At 40.4% G+C, this 21,938-nt stretch overlaps 1 protein-coding gene across 1 annotated transcript in view; it reads left to right on the forward strand.

The window, feature by feature from the left end:
- Positions 1 to 21,938, forward strand: part of LOC140188355 (AP-1 complex subunit mu-1) — a 131,080-nt gene that overhangs the window by 57,133 nt on the left and 52,009 nt on the right. Inside the window, exons 7-10 of the mRNA XM_072244542.1 lie at positions 1,078 to 1,220; positions 4,644 to 4,715; positions 7,996 to 8,154; positions 9,962 to 10,087. Of these exons, the coding sequence (XP_072100643.1) occupies positions 1,078 to 1,220; positions 4,644 to 4,715; positions 7,996 to 8,154; positions 9,962 to 10,087 (500 nt within the window). The remainder of the gene's footprint in view (positions 1 to 1,077; positions 1,221 to 4,643; positions 4,716 to 7,995; positions 8,155 to 9,961; positions 10,088 to 21,938) is intronic.

Genomic DNA, 21,938 nt, shown 5'->3' on the forward strand with positions numbered 1-21,938 from the left:
CGCCCCATCACTGAACTGTTCCCACAACTTATGAATTCATTTTCAATGACTTTTCAAGTCGTATTCTGAATATTTATTGCTTATTTATTTTTTATTTTGTATTTGTGTAGTTGTCTTTTTGCACGTTGGTTGTCTGTTCTGTTGGATGTGGTCTTTCAATGATTCTGTTATGTTTCTTGGATTTACTGATTACAACTGCAACAAAACGAATTTCGGGGTGTATATGATGACATGATGTTCTAGGATAATAAATTTGCTTTGAACTTTGAATTGAAGGAGTTGCGTTATCACATGCAGTGGCCAATCATGAGACCTCCCTATGTACCAAGGGTTAATAACCATCTTGGCCAAAATTGCCGACCCAAAAGAAGGACTGAAAATAATGTTTGGAATTCAAAGGCAGGCTCAGATTATTGATCCACTTTAAAAAGATTAAAGCAGAAGACAAAAGAAGCGGAAACCTATGGAAAAAGCGATAGAGTTGCTTAATAGTTGCCCAGCAAACTGGGTGAAATTCATTACAGGAAGCTGTTTTCTAGGGATAACAGAGAAGCAGCGAGACCTCGCAAATAATCATAGATTCAATCCATTATGAAATGATTGCCCGTTTAACAGTATTTAAGAACTTGTAAAAATGTTGTATCCTTGTCATAATGAGTACATAACTGAGAGTGCAGTTACTATTTTATTAAGTTCACCTGAGATTCTCAAAGATTGAAAACTAATAGGCATACAGAATCTCTTACCTAAAATGCCAAATTGGTAATCCTGTGGAAAAGTGTAGATACCTATTGTTAGTTAACTATTGTTAAATAAAATTTGGCACCAAGTTGCCTCGATTTTGGCTTATTAATATATTACAAACCTGTAACAGAGGAGCTTGTAAAGCCACTTACTTCTGGCATGAAATACAATATCATAATTTCTTTTGTTTAGAGTTAGAAAGTCACTGGTTGGTTCTTAAAGTGTTTGTGTTTAAGAATAGTAGTTGACAAACTGTTTAAAAATTCCTTTTGAACAAGATTAGAGGCTGGCATATAAACCTGTTACAGAGGTTCTCTTTCTTTCCTGAGGCAGGAGGGAAAAGCAAATCTGTAGAGTTAGAAGATGTGAAATTTCACCAATGTGTACGGCTGTCGAGATTTGAGAATGACAGAACGATATCTTTCATTCCACCTGATGGAGAGTTTGAGCTGATGTCTTATCGTTTAAATACACACGTAAGTACCAAGCCTTGTGCTGAGTTTGGATGAGCAGACCTGACTAGGTGAAGCCTGGTATCCCTTCTAGCAGTTTGCAGGACTGCTTTGGATTCACAATTAATTATCAGCAGGCTATTAAAGTACTTTTTAGTCCATTGATCAAATGAAAAATCACATAGTGACACTGCTTCCTTTTGTGGCCAACTGTTAATGAAATGAAGGCCATAGTATATGACAGTAAGCTGACAGTGTTTAAATTTACTAAAACCAATACTGAGGGTTTCAATATCGAAATCCATTTCTGCTAAGAAATTACTTTGCATTTTTATTACACTTGATCAGGATCTTTTTAAAGAAGCCATACAGAGAATTTAGAAGGGAGAAGGAAGCTATTGATTTAACACAATGATTTTGAATTGTAAGAATAAGAACTTGTTAGGCTGGGTTGAGGTTATGAAGAGGAGGATATCTGTTGGGCAAGATGACTAAAGAGGTAGCATGGCAGGAGATGAATGGACAGCTGTTGAATCGGTCAGCTGTAAGTGTGAGAATCTGGATGTCTTTATTGTGCTGTACTTTCTGTTAATTACCTTGTTTTGATTTTAAAAGCCATAGAACAAAATGTTCAACCATGACAAATACAGTGGTCCATTATTGTTACATGTACCAAGGTACAGTGAAAAACTTGTTTTTCATACGGTTTATATAGGTCAATTCATTACAACAATGCATTGAGTTATTACAAGGTAAAACAGTAATAAAGTGCAGAATAGTGTTATAGTTGCAGAGAATGTGCAGTGTAGGTAGACAAAGTCATAATGAGGTAGATTGTGAGGTCAAGAGTTCATCTTAATGTAATAGAGGACAGTTCAAAAGTCTTATAACCACTGGATAAGAAGCTGTCCTTGGGCCTTATGGTATATAATTTTAAGTTTTTTATATTTTCCTTCCAGTGGGAGGGGGGAAGAACAGAAACAGATGTGGGTGTGGTCTTTGATTATGTTGGCTGCTCTATAAGGCAGTGTGAAATGTAGTCAAGAGTCCATGGAGAGGGAGGCTGGTTTCCATGATGCCCTGAGCTATGTCCACAGCTCTCTGCAGTTTCTTGCGCTCTTAAGCTGCCATACTTAATTGTGATGCATCCAGATGGGTTGCTTTCTGTGGTTCATTGATAAAATTTGATGAATTTCAAAGCCAAATTTCTTTAGCCTCCTGTGTAAGTGGAGGTGCTGGTGAGCTTAAAGTTATTTATTTTGACCTATTTTAACTCATCAGAACACCAAATGCAACATGTTCCATAACCTTGATTGTTGAATGAGTCCTTAAGTAAGGAAATGGGCATCAATAAGTGGTGGTTTCCAAAGTTTTTCCCAGTCATACAACTGCCTTATAAACACTGGTGTTTATTTAAGCAACACACATCAAAGTTGCTGGTAAACGCAGCAGGCCAGGCAGCATCTCTAGGAAGAGGTACAGTCGACATTTCAGGCCGAGACCCTTTGTCAGGACTAACTGAGGGAAGAATCAGTAAGAGATTTGAAAGTGAGAGGGGGAGGGGGAGATCCAAAATGATAGGAGAAGACAGGAGGGGGAGGGATGGAGCCAAGAGTTGGACAGGTGATTGGCAAAGGGGATATGAGAGGATCATGGGACAGGAGATCTGGGGAGAAAGATGGGGGGGGTAACAGAGGATGGGCAAGGGGTATAGTCAGAGGGACAGAAGGAGAAAAAGGAGAGTGAGAGAAAGAATGTATGTATAAAAATAAATAACGGATGGGGTACTAGGGGGAGGTGGGGCACTAGCGGAAGTTAGGGAAGTCCATGTTCATGCCATCAGGTTGGAGGCTACCCAGACGGAATATAAGATGTTGTTCCTCCAACCTGAGTGTGGCTTCATCTTTACAGTAGAGGAGGCCGTGGATGGACATGTCAGAATGGGAATGGGACGTGGAATGAAAATGTGTGGCCACTGGGAGATCCTGCTTTCTCTGGCGGACAGAGCGTAGGTGTTCAGCAAAGCGGTCTCCCAGTCTGCGTCGGGTCTCGCCAATATATAAAAGGCCACATCGGGAGCACCGGACGCAGTATATCACCCCAGCCGACTCACAGGTGAAGTGTCGCCTCACCTGGAAGGACTGTGTGGGGCCCTGAATGGTGGTAAGGGAGGAAGTGTAGGGGCATGTGTAGCACTTGTTCCGCTTACAAGGATAAGTGCCAGGAGGGAGATCAGTGGGGAGGGATGGGGGTGTTTATTTAATTCTGAGCTGCATTAGAACTCCTCGCAGGTGGCGGTAAACTTCTGGAACTCTCCACCCTGGAGGATTATGCAGACTAGATTACTGGAGGTAATTCAGGAGGAAGCAGATACATTTTTAAATATTGTGGAATTGGGGGTTATGTGGAATTGCCATGCAGGAGGAATTGAGGACTGGGACAGATCAGTATTGAATGAATGAGCTAAAAGTTAGGGCCAGACATGTGATGTCTTTTTTTTTGAGCACACTTGATAATGTAGGCACAATTGCTTCCTGTGTTCTACTATTCCAAAGAAGAACATAAGAGACAATAAGTGCTTTTTTCTGACCATTGAGAATCTGCTCTGCCATTTACACGATCAAGGCTAATAGAGTATAGAAATGGATTCCTTTGCCTACAATGTTTCCTGACCATTACCACACCCATCTAATTATCAAATGCCAATTTCATACCCTATCCTTACGTCTATTGACTTTTTTCATTCTTTAAAAAAGTGATATGAATACAATCATTTAGCCATGAATGAAAAAAATTCGTTCCTCAGTTCATTCTTCAATGGACTCCCTATTATTTTGTGACTCTCCGCTCATTCCAGTCTCCTAGCCAGAGAAATGCCTTCTACCCAGTTTTGGATCCAGTTTGCCATTTCCTATTAGATCCTAAAGGCTTTTAGATTTTTTTCTATGGCTTGTATTACGTTAGTTCCTGGGCTACAAAAAGGAAATTACTACTTTTGTTTATTTGGCATTAATTTCCTGTGTATTCTTCTGTATTTATTGATTTGCATTTGGCTTATTCTCCAAACCTGTCATCGGATAAATTAATATGGAGAAGCTGTGAAATGCAGTGTTTTGAAGAAAGTATGAACACCCTGCGCATCTACGCTCCTGTTTGAATCCACGTGGCAAAGATAGCTTATTAGAGCTAAATAATCTCTAACATGTAGCCAGTTTTTTACACTATCTTTATTGAATTATTTAAAGTCACTTTACCTGTGAAATGGATTTGGTGAAGAGTTAGAACAGTGTATGTCTGCATAGAATATCGTTTCACTCTTGTAGTAGCTAATGAATATTTTATTTGGATTGAACGTAGGTTAACCCTGCAAAGGACACATACCTTGTTTAAATTTCATTACTAAACTGAAGTCACAGAGTACTAATGATCTTGCATCTTTATGACCAGGTCAAACCTCTAATTTGGATCGAGTCTGTGATTGAGAAGCATTCCCACAGCCGGATTGAATACATGATTAAGGTAACCTGTTCTTTTCTAACTTCTAACTCCTTTGGAAATAAAACCCCAAATAGAATGATCTCATGTTCAAAAGCATCCGTCACCTGTTAAAGTTTTAGAAGTATGGGCCAAATGAGCTGCTATCCATTTGGAATAGACTCACAATCATATTTCTTTTAACTTCCCTTTTGTACTTCATGATGCAATTTTAATTGAGGATTGAAAGTTAAAGATAGATAGAATTCATTGGATCTCCCAATGCAATCAGCAGGTCAGGTTCCCATTTGAAGTAAAACTACATCTGTCATTTACAATACAATACATCACACCTGTGGTGTGAATAATTTGGGTCAAGAAAGCACAGGGTAAATGAGTGTACTTGGTAGAATCAGAGTGATTCCAGCACTAGTGGCCTTTGTGTCCTCACTATCATCCTCCAGCAATTGTATCCACCTATAAACACAAAATAATCTGCAGATGCTGGGGTCAAAGCAACACTCACAACATGCTGGAGGAACTCAGCAGGTTGGGCAGCATCCGTGGAAATGATCAGCCAACGTTTCGGGCCGGAACCCTTCGTCAGGACTGTAGAGGGAAGGGGCAGAGGCCCTATAAAGGAGGTGGAGGGAGGTTGAGAAGGAGAAGGCTGGTAGGTTCCAGGTGAAAAACCAGACCCTTACTGATTCTTCACCTGGAACTTACCAGCCTTCTCCTTCCCACCCTACCCCCACCTTCTTTATAGGGCCTCTGCCCCTTCCCCCTACGGTCCTGACGAAAGGTTCCGGCTCGAAACATTGGCTGATCGTTTCTACGGATGCTGCCCGACCTGCTGAGTTCCTCCAGCGTGTTGTGAGTGTTGTATCCACCTATACCCCACCTGCCTCTGACTCCCAACTGCACCCCTCAAGCTGCCCATCACCCTTCACCCCTTCTTGGTCTACATATTTCCTACTGGTCTCTGTCTCAACCCTCCCCCTCTCCACTTTAAATTGAATATGTCTCATCTCCACCCTCAGTCCTGAAGCACAATTTCAACCTGAGACATTGACAATTCTTTCGCTACACACCTCGACCCATTGAATCTGTTTTAGCTCTGGATGTATCAGCCCCTATTGATCCACTTGGAACCACACAGTTATTGAATATGTGACTTTAGCAAAGGGTGTGATGCCACCTCTGCTCAAAATCATGCATGATCATGTTCTATTCTTAGCACTGACCATAACTTGCAGCGTTATCAGGACTATCAACTTGTAGAAAATGTGTGTCTCCTTCTGTGACAGTTGGATTTTGTTCTCTGTATTTCCAGATAAGCTGTACTGTGGAAAATATGTTATAAGAATGCTAATATGAGTAATGAGACCCAATTTTCTGTCTGACTCTGAGCTGTAACCGGCAGCAAACTTTACTTTGCCTGTACTGTGCATGCAAATTGTGTGTATATATAACATGTGGTGAGCAATGAACATCAGAGGTTTAGGGCATAGTGTATCAGACAATCAATAGTTCACATAGGATTGTGTAGCATGTACTGCAAGCATGTACTTCCAAGCCAGCAGTTAACTCATTAAGCTCAGCCAAGTTGCATCAAGACTAATGATGCAAGTGCACCTTGGGTGAAAGCATTAGCAGTCACCAGGTTCATTTGCTGAAAGCATTCCCAGAAGAAAATAATGGAAGCAGAGTCCGCAGCAACTTAAAATGGAAGTGGATATGTACAAAGATTTTTTTTAAAAAAAAAAGGCTCTAGAGAAAGCATTAATTTCTGTGCAATTTCGAAGAGCCATCGCATGCATGATGGGCTGACTTGCTGCTTCCTTATAGACGCTGAAATCTGTATGTTTCATATCACTAGGCTGTCAGCCACTTTCAGGTTTATGTTGCCTAATAGAAACCCATTGTGCTACTCTCTTTCACTGTCGTGCCAACTTGAGTTGTACAACACTGAAATCTTCCTTCCATGTTTTGGAATTATGTACTTCAATATCAGCTTTTTGGCATAAAGGACAAAGCTTGAAACTGTATAGGATTTTTATAGGCCTCCATGTAGTTTTTGACATGTTGAGCTGAAAATGAAAATCAACAGCACTACAGATGCTGGAAAATGTCTGAGTTTGTTCAGCATTTTCTGTTTTTGTTTAATATATTTACAATACATGAATAATCTAGTTTTACAGCATTTTGATATAAATTATGCTAAACTTTATGCCACATTTTAAATTGGGTGTTAGTAATATACAGAAATGAATACATACAAACTATAAATTTTATTTAACATCTATCATTCCACATTATCTCTGGCCAAAATAGTTCTGCACCATTCGTGACTCCTCAGATAATGAAGTAGTTCATACCCAAATGCAGCAGGATCTGGACAATATCCAGGCTTGGGCTGACAAGTGACAAGTAACATTCACATGCCAGGCAATAACCATCTCCAGCAAGAGAGGCTCTAGCCATCATCCCTTAACATTCAGTGGCATCACCTACTAAATCTCCTACTATCGACATCTTGAGAGTTACCACTGATGGGAAACTGAACTGGTCTAGCCATATAAACACCGGCTTTATGGCTACCAGAGCAGGTCGAGGCTAGGAATCCTGTGGCGTGCAATTCACATCCTGGCTCCCCAAAGCCTGCCCGCCATCTACGAAGCTCAGGTTAGGAGTGTAATGGAATACTCGCCTCTTGCCTAGATGAGTGCAGCTCCATCAACACTCAGGAAACTTGGCACCATCCAGTACAAGGTAGCCCACTTGACTGGTACACCTTCCACAAGCATCCAGTCCCTCCACCATCTATGAAACAGTTGCAGCAATGTACACTATCTACAAGATGCACTGCAACAACACACCATGCAGCACATTCCAGACCCACGAACACTACCATTTAGAAGGACAAGAACAGCAGATGCCTTGGAAATCCCCCTCCAAGTCACGCACCATCCTGACTTGGAAACATATCACTGATCCTTCATTGTCACTGGGTCAAAATCTTGGAATTTCCTCCCTAACAGCACTGTGGGTGTACCTACACCTCAGGGACTGCTGCGGTTCAAGAAGGCAGCTCATCACCACCTTCTCAAGGAAACTAAGGACGAGCAATAACTGCTGGCTTAGCTGGCGATACCCACATCCCATAAATGAATAAATTTTTACTAAGTGTCAAAAGTCAGAATGCTTGCTGTTGAAAATAACTGCCTGCAAATGTTAAAAAGTCATTAACCTGACTGTTAACCAATAGTACCATTGTTGTGGCATTAACTCGACAATACCTAATGCATTTAATCTCTTTCCTCAGGCCAAGAGTCAATTCAAACGTAGATCAACAGCCAATAATGTTGAGATTCACATTCCAGTCCCTAATGATGCAGATTCGCCCAAGTTTAAGACCACCGTGGGAAATGTGAAGTGGGTGCCAGAAAGCAGTGAAATTGTGTGGTCGATCAAGTCATTTCCAGTAAGACCTTTGTTCATGCTTTCTCTGAATATATTAACAAGTTCTACAAACATTGATTCTTGTGTGTCACAATTGTTCTAAAGCCATGTTTAGTGACTTCATCAAAGACTTTCTTTCGTTTGTAAGCTCACCCTGGGATGTTTGCTGATGACTGTGCAATGTTCAGTTTTACTCATAGCCCTTAGCAAATAAAGCAGCCCTTACTTGCATGTATAAAGACCTAGACAAGATTTTAAACATGGGCTGATAAGATAGCAAGTAAGAACCATCTCTAACAACAATAAGTCAGGCAATCCACCCTTGCCATTCTGGTGGTACTGTTGTCGCCTAATTTCCCACAATCAATATCCTTGGGGGTGGGGGGGGGGTCAACATACAAACTTAACTGGAAAGTCACATATATACCATGCAGAAGGTTCAGATGAGAGATTGGGTATATTGTTGTGAGTAGCAAATCTGGCTCCCCAGGCTTTTCCATCCAAGGCACAAATTAACAATGTGCTGGAATACTCCTGATTTGTCAGAATGACTGCAGCTCCAATAATCCTCAAGACAGAATACATCCCATCCACCAGGCTAAACATTCTTCCCACTACCACCGGTGCCCATCCACCAGGCTAAACATTCTTCCCACTACCACTGGTGCCCATCCACCAGGCTAAACATTCTTCCCACTACCACCGGTGCCCATCCACCAGGCTAAACATTCTTCCCACTACCACCGGTGCCCATCCACCAGGCTAAATATTCTTCCCACTACCACCGGTGCCCATCCACCAGGCTAAACATTCTTCCCACTACCACCGGTGCACAGTGTCAATGGTGTGTATCTTCTGCAAAATGCACTGTCATCGCTCACCCTGGCTACTTTCAAACTCATGATCTCTTTCTACGAAGAAGGACAAGAGCAGCAAATGAAAAGGAATGGTGCTACTTGCAGGTTCCCAACCAAGTTGCCCACTGTTTTGATCTATTCTGAGATTGCCATTCCTTCATCAACACCAGATCCAAGTCCTGGAGCACCCTCCCCAATAGCCCTGTGAGAGCATCTTCCCCAGGGCTGTGGTGGTCTAAAAAGAGAACTCACCCTACCACGTTCTTGAGGACAGTCAGAGATGGACAGTGTGGGCTCCAATTGTCAACAACACTCAATTGCTGAAAATGAATAGAGAAAAAGAAAACAAAGCCCGATAGTGATGTGGGTGGGTGGGGAATGGTGGGATGCAAGATTCAATGCAAATTAGTCACAAAAGTATGATGGTTCTAAGAGCAGACTTGAAGATGGATATCTTGCACAAAGGGACTGGCCTCGTGCTGCAGTCTTTCTGCTGTGTACAAGGCCTGAAATCCCATTTGCCTGGATGCATATGCTTCAATAGCCCAAAACAGTTCACGGATTTGAACCTGCTACACATTTTGAAAAATATATTCCTGCCTCCACCAATGCACTCTGAGTATGAACTACAGAGTGCTCTGCAGGTTTTGCCATGGCTATGCATCAGTGACGGAAGGAATAAATGTTTAGTGGGGTTGATGGGATACCAATCATTTTACGCATACACTAGCACACCTTGTAAGTTCCTTTCTAAGTCACACGCCATCTTGATTTGGAATAGATACCATTATTTCATCACCACTGGGTTTCACGCTGAACCCCCCTTTCCAATGGTACCATTGAACTGTAGTAATTCAGGGTAGCAGCTCCCAATCACTACCAATGGGCAATTGTGAATGGATGATAAATGCAGTAAAAGCTCATTCTGTAAATAAATAATGACTTGGCTAATGAGTTCCCTCTTTGCTATAGGGTGGGAAGGAGTATCTGATGAGAGCACATTTTGGGCTTCCTAGTGTGGAAGCTGAAGATAAGGAGGGGAAGCCCCCGATCAGCGTGAAGTTTGAAATTCCTTATTTTACCACTTCAGGAATACAGGTGGGTACATAATGTCATACGTAATGAATTCTAGATGTCACTGTGTGTCCTTCCCCTCAGATCCTAATTAGAGTTTGTAAGTACGTTTTTCTACCATTTCTCCAATCACTGTAGTAGTGCTGTCTTTGATATATATCCAAGTGGCCCTAACTGAAATATTGACATAATTTATTGACCTTGATTTCTCATCTGTGCTCCATATCACCCAGTGCAACATAAAGGTGATAGTTCAACGTTGAGGATTTGGCACGGCCCCAGTAAATCTCTTCTCTCTAATTATGCACAAACCAGTGGGTGTAGTTTGATGTTGGAAGGTAATAAGATTATCTTAAAGCTGTACTGGCTGTCATTTTTGAGTAAGGCCAGTATTTGGTCCCAATGTGTAGTTACCCAAGTTAGAATTACAAGGCCTGCTTTCACGTTGCTTGTTAGCAAAGACCCTTGGCTATCTTGTACAGCTAGTAGATTACAACATTTCTTCCGAGACTGCCTAGTGTAATCCACAAGAACAGGAGTCCATTCAATTAATCAGAGCAGTTAGATAATAGCTGATTGATATTTGACCCCATCTAACTATCTTGGTACAGGCCTCTTCATAAAAAGTATTTATCAATCACTATTTTGGAATGTATTGTCTGAACAATTTTATGTGGGAGATTTATGCTGATAGTCATAGAATCATAGCAGGAGAGTCACAGCATGGGAACTCCATCCACCCAAATCATTAGCACCATCTGTACTAGTGTCCTTTTGTTGTGTTCCCATCACCTCCCTCGGATTCTACCTCTCATTTATACACCAGTGGCCAATTAGCTTATCAACTGTTGAGTGTGAGGGAACACCCAGACAATTATAGAGGGAATCTGCTGATTTCATGCAGTCTGGGGTCAAATCAGATCACTGGATCTTTAAGGTAATAGTCGACTAGTTCTACCACATTTTGTATATGCTTATGCTTTCTGATAGCAACAGGATTAATTACATCTAATATATTACTGATGAAAAGAAGAAAACTAACACAGTAAATAATAATTCCTATACATATTGATATACTGACTTGATTATTTTAATGTATTTTTTGTTGTCGATTTTCAATAATAACTAATAAAAAAATTTAAAAATGAAAAAAATTCCTGACCAGTTGTAAGGGTCATCATTTTAGTCTTCGACATATTTATTTTTCCTTATTAAATCTTGATGCAACAGTGCTAATCCTGCTTTGAGATGATGAGTATTATTTTCCCAGGCCACAAGTTCTAAATTTTCCCCATGGTGATTAGCAACCATCATTTATTTCACCACCCATTCTGTAGATTCCCACAGGGAATCAGATTGAATGCAAGTATTGTTAAAAATTATTGGTCCACTTTGAGGGATTCTATTGAGTTCAGTGATAATTCTCTTGACTTTGTGAATGATGTCCAAGTCTTTGTTTTGGATACATGTGCTACTGAAATTTCAAAAAATGGACACACATGTTAAATGATTAATATAGATCACTGTTTACAGTGGAAGAATGAGGTAACATTCTAAATATCTCAAAAAAATGAATACTAAATCAGGGATTCACTCTCTTCAAAACAATGGCATGAGAGGGAACTAAAAAAAATGACAAATCCCTAGAGTCATTGGTATCCATTCCTAGGATTTTGGGAAGTAGCTGAGAACATTTTGAATGCAAAGTTGCAAAGGTCCTTGAAATATGACAGGGTGTGTCTGGTGGTAGAATTTTGTTGAAGGCATATCAAATTGGGAAGGATGTTCTGTTGAATGTGAAAACTGGTAAGTGGGTGGTGATGACCAGGGGAACCCTGTAATGACACTGTCTGTAGAAGAGTGATAGCAGATAATAAATAGGCTGAGTGAGGTTGAAGGCTCTGTAGAGGTGAAGCCATGGCTAAGGAAAAAGGAAGACATCCTGGAGGTACCTCTGTTGAAAATCTTGTCTCAAAAAGTTTAAAAATTGAGTAAGATAGTGCTCAATGTTATTATTCATTTTAGACATTCAATTCAATTATAATTGTCATTCAACCGTACATAAATACTCATGACTACAGCCAAACGAGACATTGTTGCCTCGGGGTCAAGGTGCTAAACACATTACCAACAATCACACACAAGAACACATTCACGGAATAAAAGAGTCCCAACGCTCCCCTCCCCCACCCCCTCGACCGCGGCAAGGCCTAATCCTCACATACACAAGCACATTTAGAATATTAGTAAAAATGTAACAATGCAAAGTATGCACGTATGTAGTCCAGACCTCGCCGTCCACCAGGATCATTTCTTGACCAGCCCTGCTGCCCACTAGGCGATTACGCAGTTTAGAGGCCCAGTCCTCAAGTATACAGGCACATATAGAATATTAGTAAAAATACAACCAGACAAATATATATGTGCATAGTCCATATCCCTCAGTCGAATTGAAATCTTCAGTCAACCACAACTGCGCTGCACCACCACCGGTAGAGTGCTATGACTCTGATGCCTCTCCCCCGGCAGCTGAAAAGTGAGTGACCCCACTTGAGGCCCGAGTCCATTGCGTGTCGCCAAAAAATCTGCATTTGACCATGACAGAGCTTGTCTTCTGCCAAGTGAAACCCTGGGAGGGCAGCGGCAACTTGCTTACTGGACATCACTCTACACTGCCTCTGGTGAAGCACAACAGCTTCGTCTCCTCACTCTGGCAGCTAGAAACAAGCACCACTGTGGCTTCTGGCCTAGTTTCACTAAGAATGAGGCCAGGGAGCTCCTCCACCATCTGCCCCTGCTGTTCCAATAAATGAAAATAGAACTTGCAGCGTACCAGATTAACAATGTCGAAAGGTTTCTTGTGATCAGAAGAAAAACGACTATGATGGCCACTTGCTATTTGACTGTAAGCCACCAGCCAAAAGCAAAAAAATCTTAAGATGTACATCTAAGATGTAGTGTTATATAAATATTGAAAAGCCAAGGATTAGAGAAATGGTGACTTGATATACATAAATCTTAACTCTTATGAGCAGATATAGAAAATAATCTTACATAAGTAACTTTTGCTGATGGGATAGGAAGCTCTTCATCAAGCTTGTCATAGGGAATAGCATCCAATGTAACTAGGGGGATAGAAGTTTTACAATAAACTGGTTAGACCGCACAATGAGTATTGGAAGCAGTTCAGGGCCCCAGCATATTCGTTAGTCTTTGAGGAATTGTGGTGCTTGGTTACCAGAATAATACCTAGTTTAAATAATGAAATTATAAAAAAACAGGGACTGTATTTCTTGCAATTTAGGTTAAATATTGAATTGATCAAGGTTTTCAAAGTAGTAGAAGGAGGTAATAGAAACTACTAATTCCAATTGAATAGATTTAGCACTAGGTACATCTTTTGAAAAAGGAGCTAAGCCTTTCAAGAAGTTTTGTTGCAAATTTGGTGGTAAGAAATGTCCTCTTATTTCTGAAATGCAAAGTGCTCAAAATAATTCAGGTAAGATGAGGTGTGTGTTTGTGTGTGTGAAAACACACGCCAGTGATGATGATGATGATGATGAAGAAGACAGGAGGCTAGTGAGTAACGAGTTCATGTTTAAATAGGAGAGAACAAGATGGGGGTATGTGTTGAAGTATTTGTAGCTATGTGAGTTGAGAGTGGAAGAGCAGGAAGTGGAACAAATGTAGTTGAGTGTGCCGCAATTTGTGAGTGTAACAGTACTGATAGAAAAGAAAAGTGTGGAAGTTGTTGGTAGAACAAATGTGATGGAAATGGAGACAAGCAAAAGCAAGAGAGCTATTAACTTGCACTGACAATTTAATATTCTGTAGTCGGTGATAATATGGGCACTTTTTCAACACTGGGGGTATAAATTAAAGATTGCGACAGCTTTGCTGAATGCAGAAGCTTAATTTCTCAGTTCGTGATTCAATGTTGTTTCGCTTTCAGTACTTTCAAACAGAAGTTTAAAAAATTTCAACATGCTCTACTTTTACCACAACATTGCCTTTTCCTTGGAGTACAAGTGGTGGTCATCAGAAACATACATACAGCAACGTAGTGGTGCAGCTGATAGAATTGCTCACTGACTTGTAGTGACCTGGGTTCAAACTTGACCTCCAGTGTGGGCGCACATTTGCTTGGAACTGTGTGACTTTCCTCTGGGTGCTCCAGTTTCCTCCAACATCCCTAAGAGGCAATTGGAGGGTTAATTGGCTGTTGTAATTTGCCCCTAGTGTGTAGGTAGTGGTAGAATCTGAGTAGAGATGATGGGAATGTGGGAAAGCAAAACAAGATTAATATAATTGAGTGCTTGATGGTCCAGACTTGGTGAGCTTGTTTCCATGTTGTATGATGCTAAATAATATAATATGCAGAGTCACGTTACATAATGGAGATTTAATAATCACATTGCTAAGTAGTAGAGTCTCATGTATTTTTACTATTCCACTGCAAAGTCTCCTCAAGAGATGCCCACTTTGAATTAGTTATCAATATCCAAATACATCTCAGTACTCCTGAAATCTGGCATGCTGCTTTGTTTTGGTGGTGTTATCATGATCCAGTTTCATTCTCTCTCCTACCAATTTGTTCTGGCAAAATGGCTCACATTTCTCTTTACGTGTCTTTTAGTCAGCAAGTTGTACTCTGATTTTAACTCTCAAATAAAAAGCTTAAACACAAGATTCTGTGGATGCTGGGAATCCAGAGCAACACACACAAAATGGTGGAGGAAGACAGCATGTATCGCAGCATCTATGCAAATGAATAAACAATCGAAGTTTTGGGCTGAGTCCTGAAGAAGTGTCTTGGCCTGTAACCTCAACTGTTTATTCATTTCCATAGATGCTACCTGATCTGCTGAGTTCCTCCAGTGTTTTGTGTGTGTGGCTCCAAATAAAAAGCTTGCTGTTAGTGTTGGCCACTAGAGGGTGGTGCTGTCTGTGTACAAGGCAATTTTACTGCCATCTGTGTTTAACAACAAAAAGTAGGTAATCCAGGCAAGCGAACCAGATCAGCAGCAGCAAGTAGGTAAAACACCTCAAAACTTTTCAAGGACACAATGAGAATCATGGGAAAGGTGGAAGCATTGGGACTGCTATGCTTGAAAGTTTAAAGAAGCAAGCAGTGCTGTGCAATTTAAATTAGGATTAAGTCAGAGGGGAGGAATGAGCATTTCCAACACTGTTAGTGCATTGAGAAACTCAACAGCTCAGAACCCATTAGTGATAGAAAGTGGTTCTGGTGTAAAGCTCTTGTCAATGCCAAAGACAGCCATGCATGACCCATTTTTAGCCTAGTGTGATTTTTTGAACTTCAGTGATTAGGGTGGGGGAAAGAAAAGGCACTTGTTTTCTAACAGTAGAAGCTGGCTGTTCTACCACTCAAACTGCATTCTCTGCTAGGTTGCTCCATAGCACTTTGCAGCCTCTTTGCTTGGATTACAGACAGCGTATGCTTGGCAAAACTGTAAATTTGTTTATTATTGTCACATCTACCAAAGTGCAGTGAAAAACTTGTCTGTAATAACAACTATATTGATTAATTCATTACACCAGTGCATTGAGGTAAAACAATAACAGTGCAGAATAAAGAGTTGCCATACAGATGAAGTACAGTTCAGGTATACAGTAAGGTGCAAGGTCATAATAAAATAGAATGGAAGGTGAAGGGTCCATTGTATCATACTAGGGAACCATTCAATTGTCTCATAACAGTAGGATGGAAGCTGTTTTGAACCTGGTAGTACATGCTTTCAGACTTTTGTATCTTCTGCCTTAGTGTGGGGGGTGGGAAGAAGGGATAATGTCTGAGGTGGGTGTGTCATTGATTATGCTGCTGCTTGACTGAGTGCATGGTTTCTGTTATGAGCTGAGCTGTGTCCACAACTCTGCAGTTTCTTGCAGTTGTCATACCAAGCTGTGATGCATCGAAATCAGATGATTTCTGGTACATGAATAAATAGTGGCGAGGATCAAAGGGAACATAGCAAATTTCTTTTGCCGCCTTAGGAAGTAGAGACATTGCCGAGTCTTCTTAGCTGTGGCATCAATGTGGTTGGACCTGAACAGCTATTGGTGATATTCACCTCTAGGAATTTGAAGCCCTCAATCCTCTCGACCCCAGTACTGTTGCTGTAAATCAGAGTATGTAGACTGGCCCCACCCCTTCCCTTCCTGAAGCCAACGATCATCTTGTTTGTTTTTGCAGAAATTGAAGGAAAGATTGCTGTCGTGATACCATGTCACTCTTGTCTCCTTTCTGTGCTCCAACTCTTGGTTATTTAACATATAATCCCCATAGTGTTAGATGGAGTTAGAGCAGAGTCACAAATGTATAGGGTTTAGAGTAGGGGTCTGAGGATGCATCCTTACGGAGTGCCATCAAGAATAGATGTGCTGTTGTTGCTGCCTATCCTTATTGCAGTCTGTTGATCAGGAAGCAAGACAAGGATCCAGTTACAAAGGGTGATGTTGAATCTTAGGTTTTGAAAGCTAAACTTAACGTTTAGCCCTTGTAGTTTCAACCGCATTTCTGGAATCAAAGCTTCCATTGGGTATTTCCAACATCAAGCACTCCTCTTTCTGAAAGGCATGAAAGTGAAAGATAGCAGGACGTAGATTGTGTAGAAAGAATTGACATTGGACACCTTATCCATCCAATGTTTCTCAGGCAAGGCCATAGTCACTCTCAGAATCATTCTGGACCATGCCCCCTGATTTCTGTCATGCCTGTTTATAAATTGATTACTTGTATTCTTAAAGGCTGACTCCAAGGTTCCCTAATCTGGAAAGTTCTAGTAACTGCATATCAATTCACTTTCATGTTGTGAACCAGGGAAATGGCATTGTTACACACCAAACATGACAGCATTATTTAATGTGGGTGTTACCAGAATGTGGCAAACACACTGAAACTTATGAAGACTATACCTTGGAGCACCTAAAAGTACAAACATGATTTCCAGCCTTTGTTGTCCAATTCTAACTGAGTAACTGTAGAATAACAAGCAGAGCTAAGCAATACAAATTTAACCTAACTTCTATCCCTTCAGATGCCTTCCTTGGAATATACATCCAGATTCTTATCTGTCAAGTGTTCTGTTTAAACAATCCTTGCCTTACTGTAAATGATACAGCTCTTGCCCTGAACTCCAAATGCAAAAATAGGAAAATGTGATTTTTATTTAAGAGGATTAAAACTTGTCAAGACATGTTTGGATTCTGATGTTCTGTCTCCATTAATGTGTAGATTTTCTTTGGTGTAAAAGATGATTTTCTGCCTCCATCCCATGGGAAGGGTAGTTTCATGCAGCATGGCCTCCAAGACAGATGTTAGTTTAACCTTCTCCTGGCTACAGTGATAGAGGGGAAACACCATTTAAAGGAAGATTACTATGGCAACAAAATATACACAATGGGCTCTGGAGGGGCAACAGAGCAGGAATTCTGTGAATAACACAACAGATGCTGGAAATGATGTTTTAAAGGTTATGAGTCCCTTCGGGTACTGTCCTACACACCAATTTAATTTGGACCAAGTGCCAAAGCTTCACCTAACTGCTGTATTAACACAAAAAGGTATAATCCCAAGGAGCACTGCAGTACTTTTGGACTTCTGAATGTGGTGTACTGAAGAGAGCCATTGGATTTCCCTAACTTGGATTTCATCTGTGCATAACTAATCTGTTAGGAAATGCACTGTATCAATCAGCATTCCCACGATCACATTTCTTTGCAATTTTGAAGGAGACTATTCAAAGGTTTCAAAGGTACATTTAATGTCAGAGAAATGTATACAATGTATATGATGTTAAAAGTCCACCACGTTTTTTTTGAGCTCTGTGCCCAGAGATCATGAGCGTCTGAGCACACAGCCGCAGATATTCCGACTCCTCCGACGACACCGACCCTTGATCTGCCTGTTTCCAGAGGCCTGAGACCCTAGACTTCCAAAGCAGAGCCTAATACTGAGCCCTTGGCATGCCGAACAACGGCCAGTCCTGAAACCCCGAGAGTGTGTCCCATTCCTGCAAAGAATCGTAATCAACGTGTAATTCCAGGTTAGGGTCTTCAAAAGAACCCTGAAAGTTAAAAATAAAGATATTAAAGATGGAAATAGAGCTGTTTCCGAAGAAGCAAGCAAAGGAGTTGCCATTTAGCGCCATCATCACTGCTCCGCCTTCGGCCCACCCAATTTATACCAACTCTCAGAGTAATCCCTTTTCCTTGCTTAGTTCCCCATAATTCATTCCCCACCAGTCTTTCGCTCTTGTGTGCCTAACAGCTCCACCCTGATTCTCCTTGCATACTCCTACAGCAGGGTAAATTCACAGTAGCCAGTTAATTTATTAGCTGGCATGTTCTCTGGGATCAGGGGGAAAAGCTGGAGCATCCGGAGAAAATTCAGCCCATTGAATCTGCTCCACCATGTCTGATTTTTAAAAACCCTCTCAGCCCCATTCTCCTACCTTGTCCCATGACATTTTATGCCCTTACTAATCAAGTACCTGTCAACCTCTTCTTTAAATATACACGACGACTTGGCCTCCACAGCCGTCCGTGGCAATGAATTTCACAGATTCACTATCCTCTGGCTGAAGGTGTTCCTCCTTGTCCCTTCTGAAGGAACTCCCTTCTACTCTGAGGCTATGCCCTCTGGTCCTGGAACCCCCCCACTGTAGGAAACACCCTCTCCACATCCATTCTATCTGGGCCTTTCAATATTCAACAGATTTTAGTGACATTCCCCCCTCCCCCACCTAAATTCCAATGAGTACAGGCCCAGAGCTGTCAAACATTCCTCATACATTCATTCCTGGGATTATTCTTGTGAACCTGTTTTGGTCCGTCTCCAACGCGAGCATATCCTTCCTTAAACAAGGAGTCCAAAACTGCTCACAATACTTAGTGTGGTCTGACCATGCCTTATAAAGCTTTAGCATTATATTCTTGCTCCCCTCAAAATTAATGCTAACACTGCATTTACCTTCGTTACCACTGAGTCAACCTGCAAGTTAGCCTCTAGGGAATCCTGCATGCCAGTTCCCAAGTCCCTAGGCCCCTCTGATTTCTGAATTCTCCTCTGATTTCTCCCTGTTTAGAAATTTTATTCCTTCCACCAAGCTGCATGCCCATACACTTTCCTACTTACTCAATATTCCATCTGCCACTTCTTTGCCCATTCTCCTAATCTGTCTAAGTTCTTCTGTAGACTTAGTTTGTAGATACATTTAACTGTTATGTGACTAGATTGTTGATATGTAAATATGGCTAAATCTATATTCAACACCTAATTATGTGAATATAACTGCTTACGTTTTCAACAATTCTTACCAATTCAAAGGGTATAGAATGATGGAAGTATCAAGAGTTAAAATCAGACTAATGTGTTAGTTAACAGTTATATATAGAGAAGAAATGGTTACAAAGCAGAAATATTTGCAAAAATAGACAAAATAGACAAAAAGTTGATGGAAAAATTAAACAACCAGTACAGCAATGCACGCACCTTTTAACTAAATAGGGAATTAGAGGTCATGATCTTCAACAAAGAACCAGGTGTAGCAGGAATAACCAAAATAAAAGTACATTGAAAACAGGACTTGATCTCAACATAACATCAAAATATACAGGACAAGTGGAAGTTAAGTGCGGCACTGTCCTATTAGACTTAAAAATCGCAGTCCGTTGTAAAGTGATTATCAAGGTTTTCAATAGAATTCACATGGGTTAAAATAAAGGATATGAAAGGTTTAGACCTTCTATCATAGCCACCTTTTATAGCCTCTTGTACCCATTTGACTATTATGTGGGATCATAGCTGATCTGTGACTCCAAATATCCCAATTTAACTTGATTTAATGGATATAGATTACAATTTAACAATTCAATTGACATTGATTGTTGCTGGTGGAAGAGTTCTTTTGACTTTGGTCACTTACTGCACTGACTTTAAAGACTAATTCTTGGATGGTGTCACCAGTGCAAATATTTCTCCCAGCTCTTTCCCCTGAAAACAACAATCATTTCACCTGTTAATATTCTGAATCCCAGGTAGTGCACCCATCATTTTGAGTGATCAAAGATGAAAAACTAAGTATGAAATAAAAGCACAAGATCTATAAGTACTTAGCAGGTTAGCTGACATCTGAGGAGAAAGGAGGAAGTCTTGATTTGGATCACTAATTTGACAACAGAACTGTCTGATAGAGCGTTAAAAACAAAGTGCTAGAAATACTCAAGCAGCATCTGTAGAAAGAAAAAGTTATAATTTTAAGTCAAATGGGAGAGAAAACAAGTTAGTCTTAAACAGGAGATGTGGGAGATAAATGGGTAGGGAAAAAATAAAATTTGATAGGTTGAAGCCATGGTTTCTTACCTGGTGTAGGGGTCACCTACACTGCTTGCCTGCCATGCCTCCATTTTTGTCACTGGCAAACATATATGGCCTTCTATCGCTTATTTCTAAATGACTTAGACTGTGTTCTCAGTCTCAACATTGATTCTTGCAGATACCACAAATCACACCCAAGTAATTGAGTACTTAGTCATTATCCTTACTTATGACTCTATGGTGATTATTATGCCTCACACAACTTAGCCAATATTTGGCCAAGTCAATAGTTTGCCTTCTATGATTTCATCTTTAGTTTTAAAAAAGGGTCCCTTATGAGGAATTTTATCAAATGTTTCTGGTAGTTAATCTGAATAACACTGAAGGGCTTAAAATATGGCTCATCAGGAATAACTTACTCTTTTCAAATTCTCAGTTACTCAGTTATTTTGAAGGTGTTCAGTTACTCTGTCCATAATTATATACTCTGGTGACTCCTGATGATAGATGTATAGGCTATAATTTCCTGAGTTCTTACTCTGTACATAGCTGAATGATATGCAAAGTTTTCCTTTCTGTAGGGGTAATCCCAGCTTGAAAGATTTTGAAAGATTGCAGTTAGGGCTCAGTAATGTTCTCACTTATTCAAACCCTATGATTGAAGCCCTTGAGCTTTGACATCTTAGAACTATTATTTTCCGCGCTTTTAGATTGCTTCAAATTTACCAGGTTTCTTTTATTAATTTAACAACATCCCTATGATGACTGAGAGTTTATGCTATACCACATGTTGTTCCTCAGAGCCCATGTAATCCTTATTCTAATACTGTTTTCAATATACTTGAAGCTTCCATTGAAACATTTTTGTTCCTCTCACCAATTGTTTTAACATCTATAGATTGTTTCTTCATTCTGATAGTTGTCAACCTTCATTTTTGTGGCTTTTAGGGTAATTAAAGCTCTTGATAGTTTCATATCACATTTAATCCCTTTCTTTAAAAACTAACCTCGCTGCATCTCTGGTCATTTTACCCATCAGCAGATTTTTCTGCACACATTTTATCTCAATGTATAGAAGCCTTGGCCAAGCTTGAATCTTCATAGTTGTTTTGAACTGTACATTGAAGTCAGTCACGTTACCAATGTGGACACAATGGGCTGAATGGCCTTCTCCTTGGGAGGAAATTTTGTGTACTTATCATCTTTAAAATGATTATGAAATTTGCATATGTAAACTGCAATTTCAGCTTTTTGGCAGTGGGGATATTGCCAGAAATGTTTAATAACATTGGGACGGCACACTAGTGTAACTGTTAGCAAAACACTGTTATAATAGCACCTGTGACCTGGGTTCAATTCCGCCACTGTCTGTAAGGAGCTTGTACATTCTCCCTGTGGCTGTGTGGGGCTGTTACTGTGCTATATCTCTAAATAAATAAAACAAATGCATGTGCTGACAGGTTTTAATTCTTGTTCATTTCACAGGTGTGGTTTTCACATTGTTAGTAAAGCAGGCCAACATTTAATGACCATCCT

The sequence above is a fragment of the Mobula birostris genome, chromosome 26 (genome assembly GCF_030028105.1).
Source record: "Mobula birostris isolate sMobBir1 chromosome 26, sMobBir1.hap1, whole genome shotgun sequence".
In the NCBI taxonomy this organism is placed as follows: Eukaryota; Metazoa; Chordata; class Chondrichthyes; order Myliobatiformes; family Myliobatidae; genus Mobula; species Mobula birostris.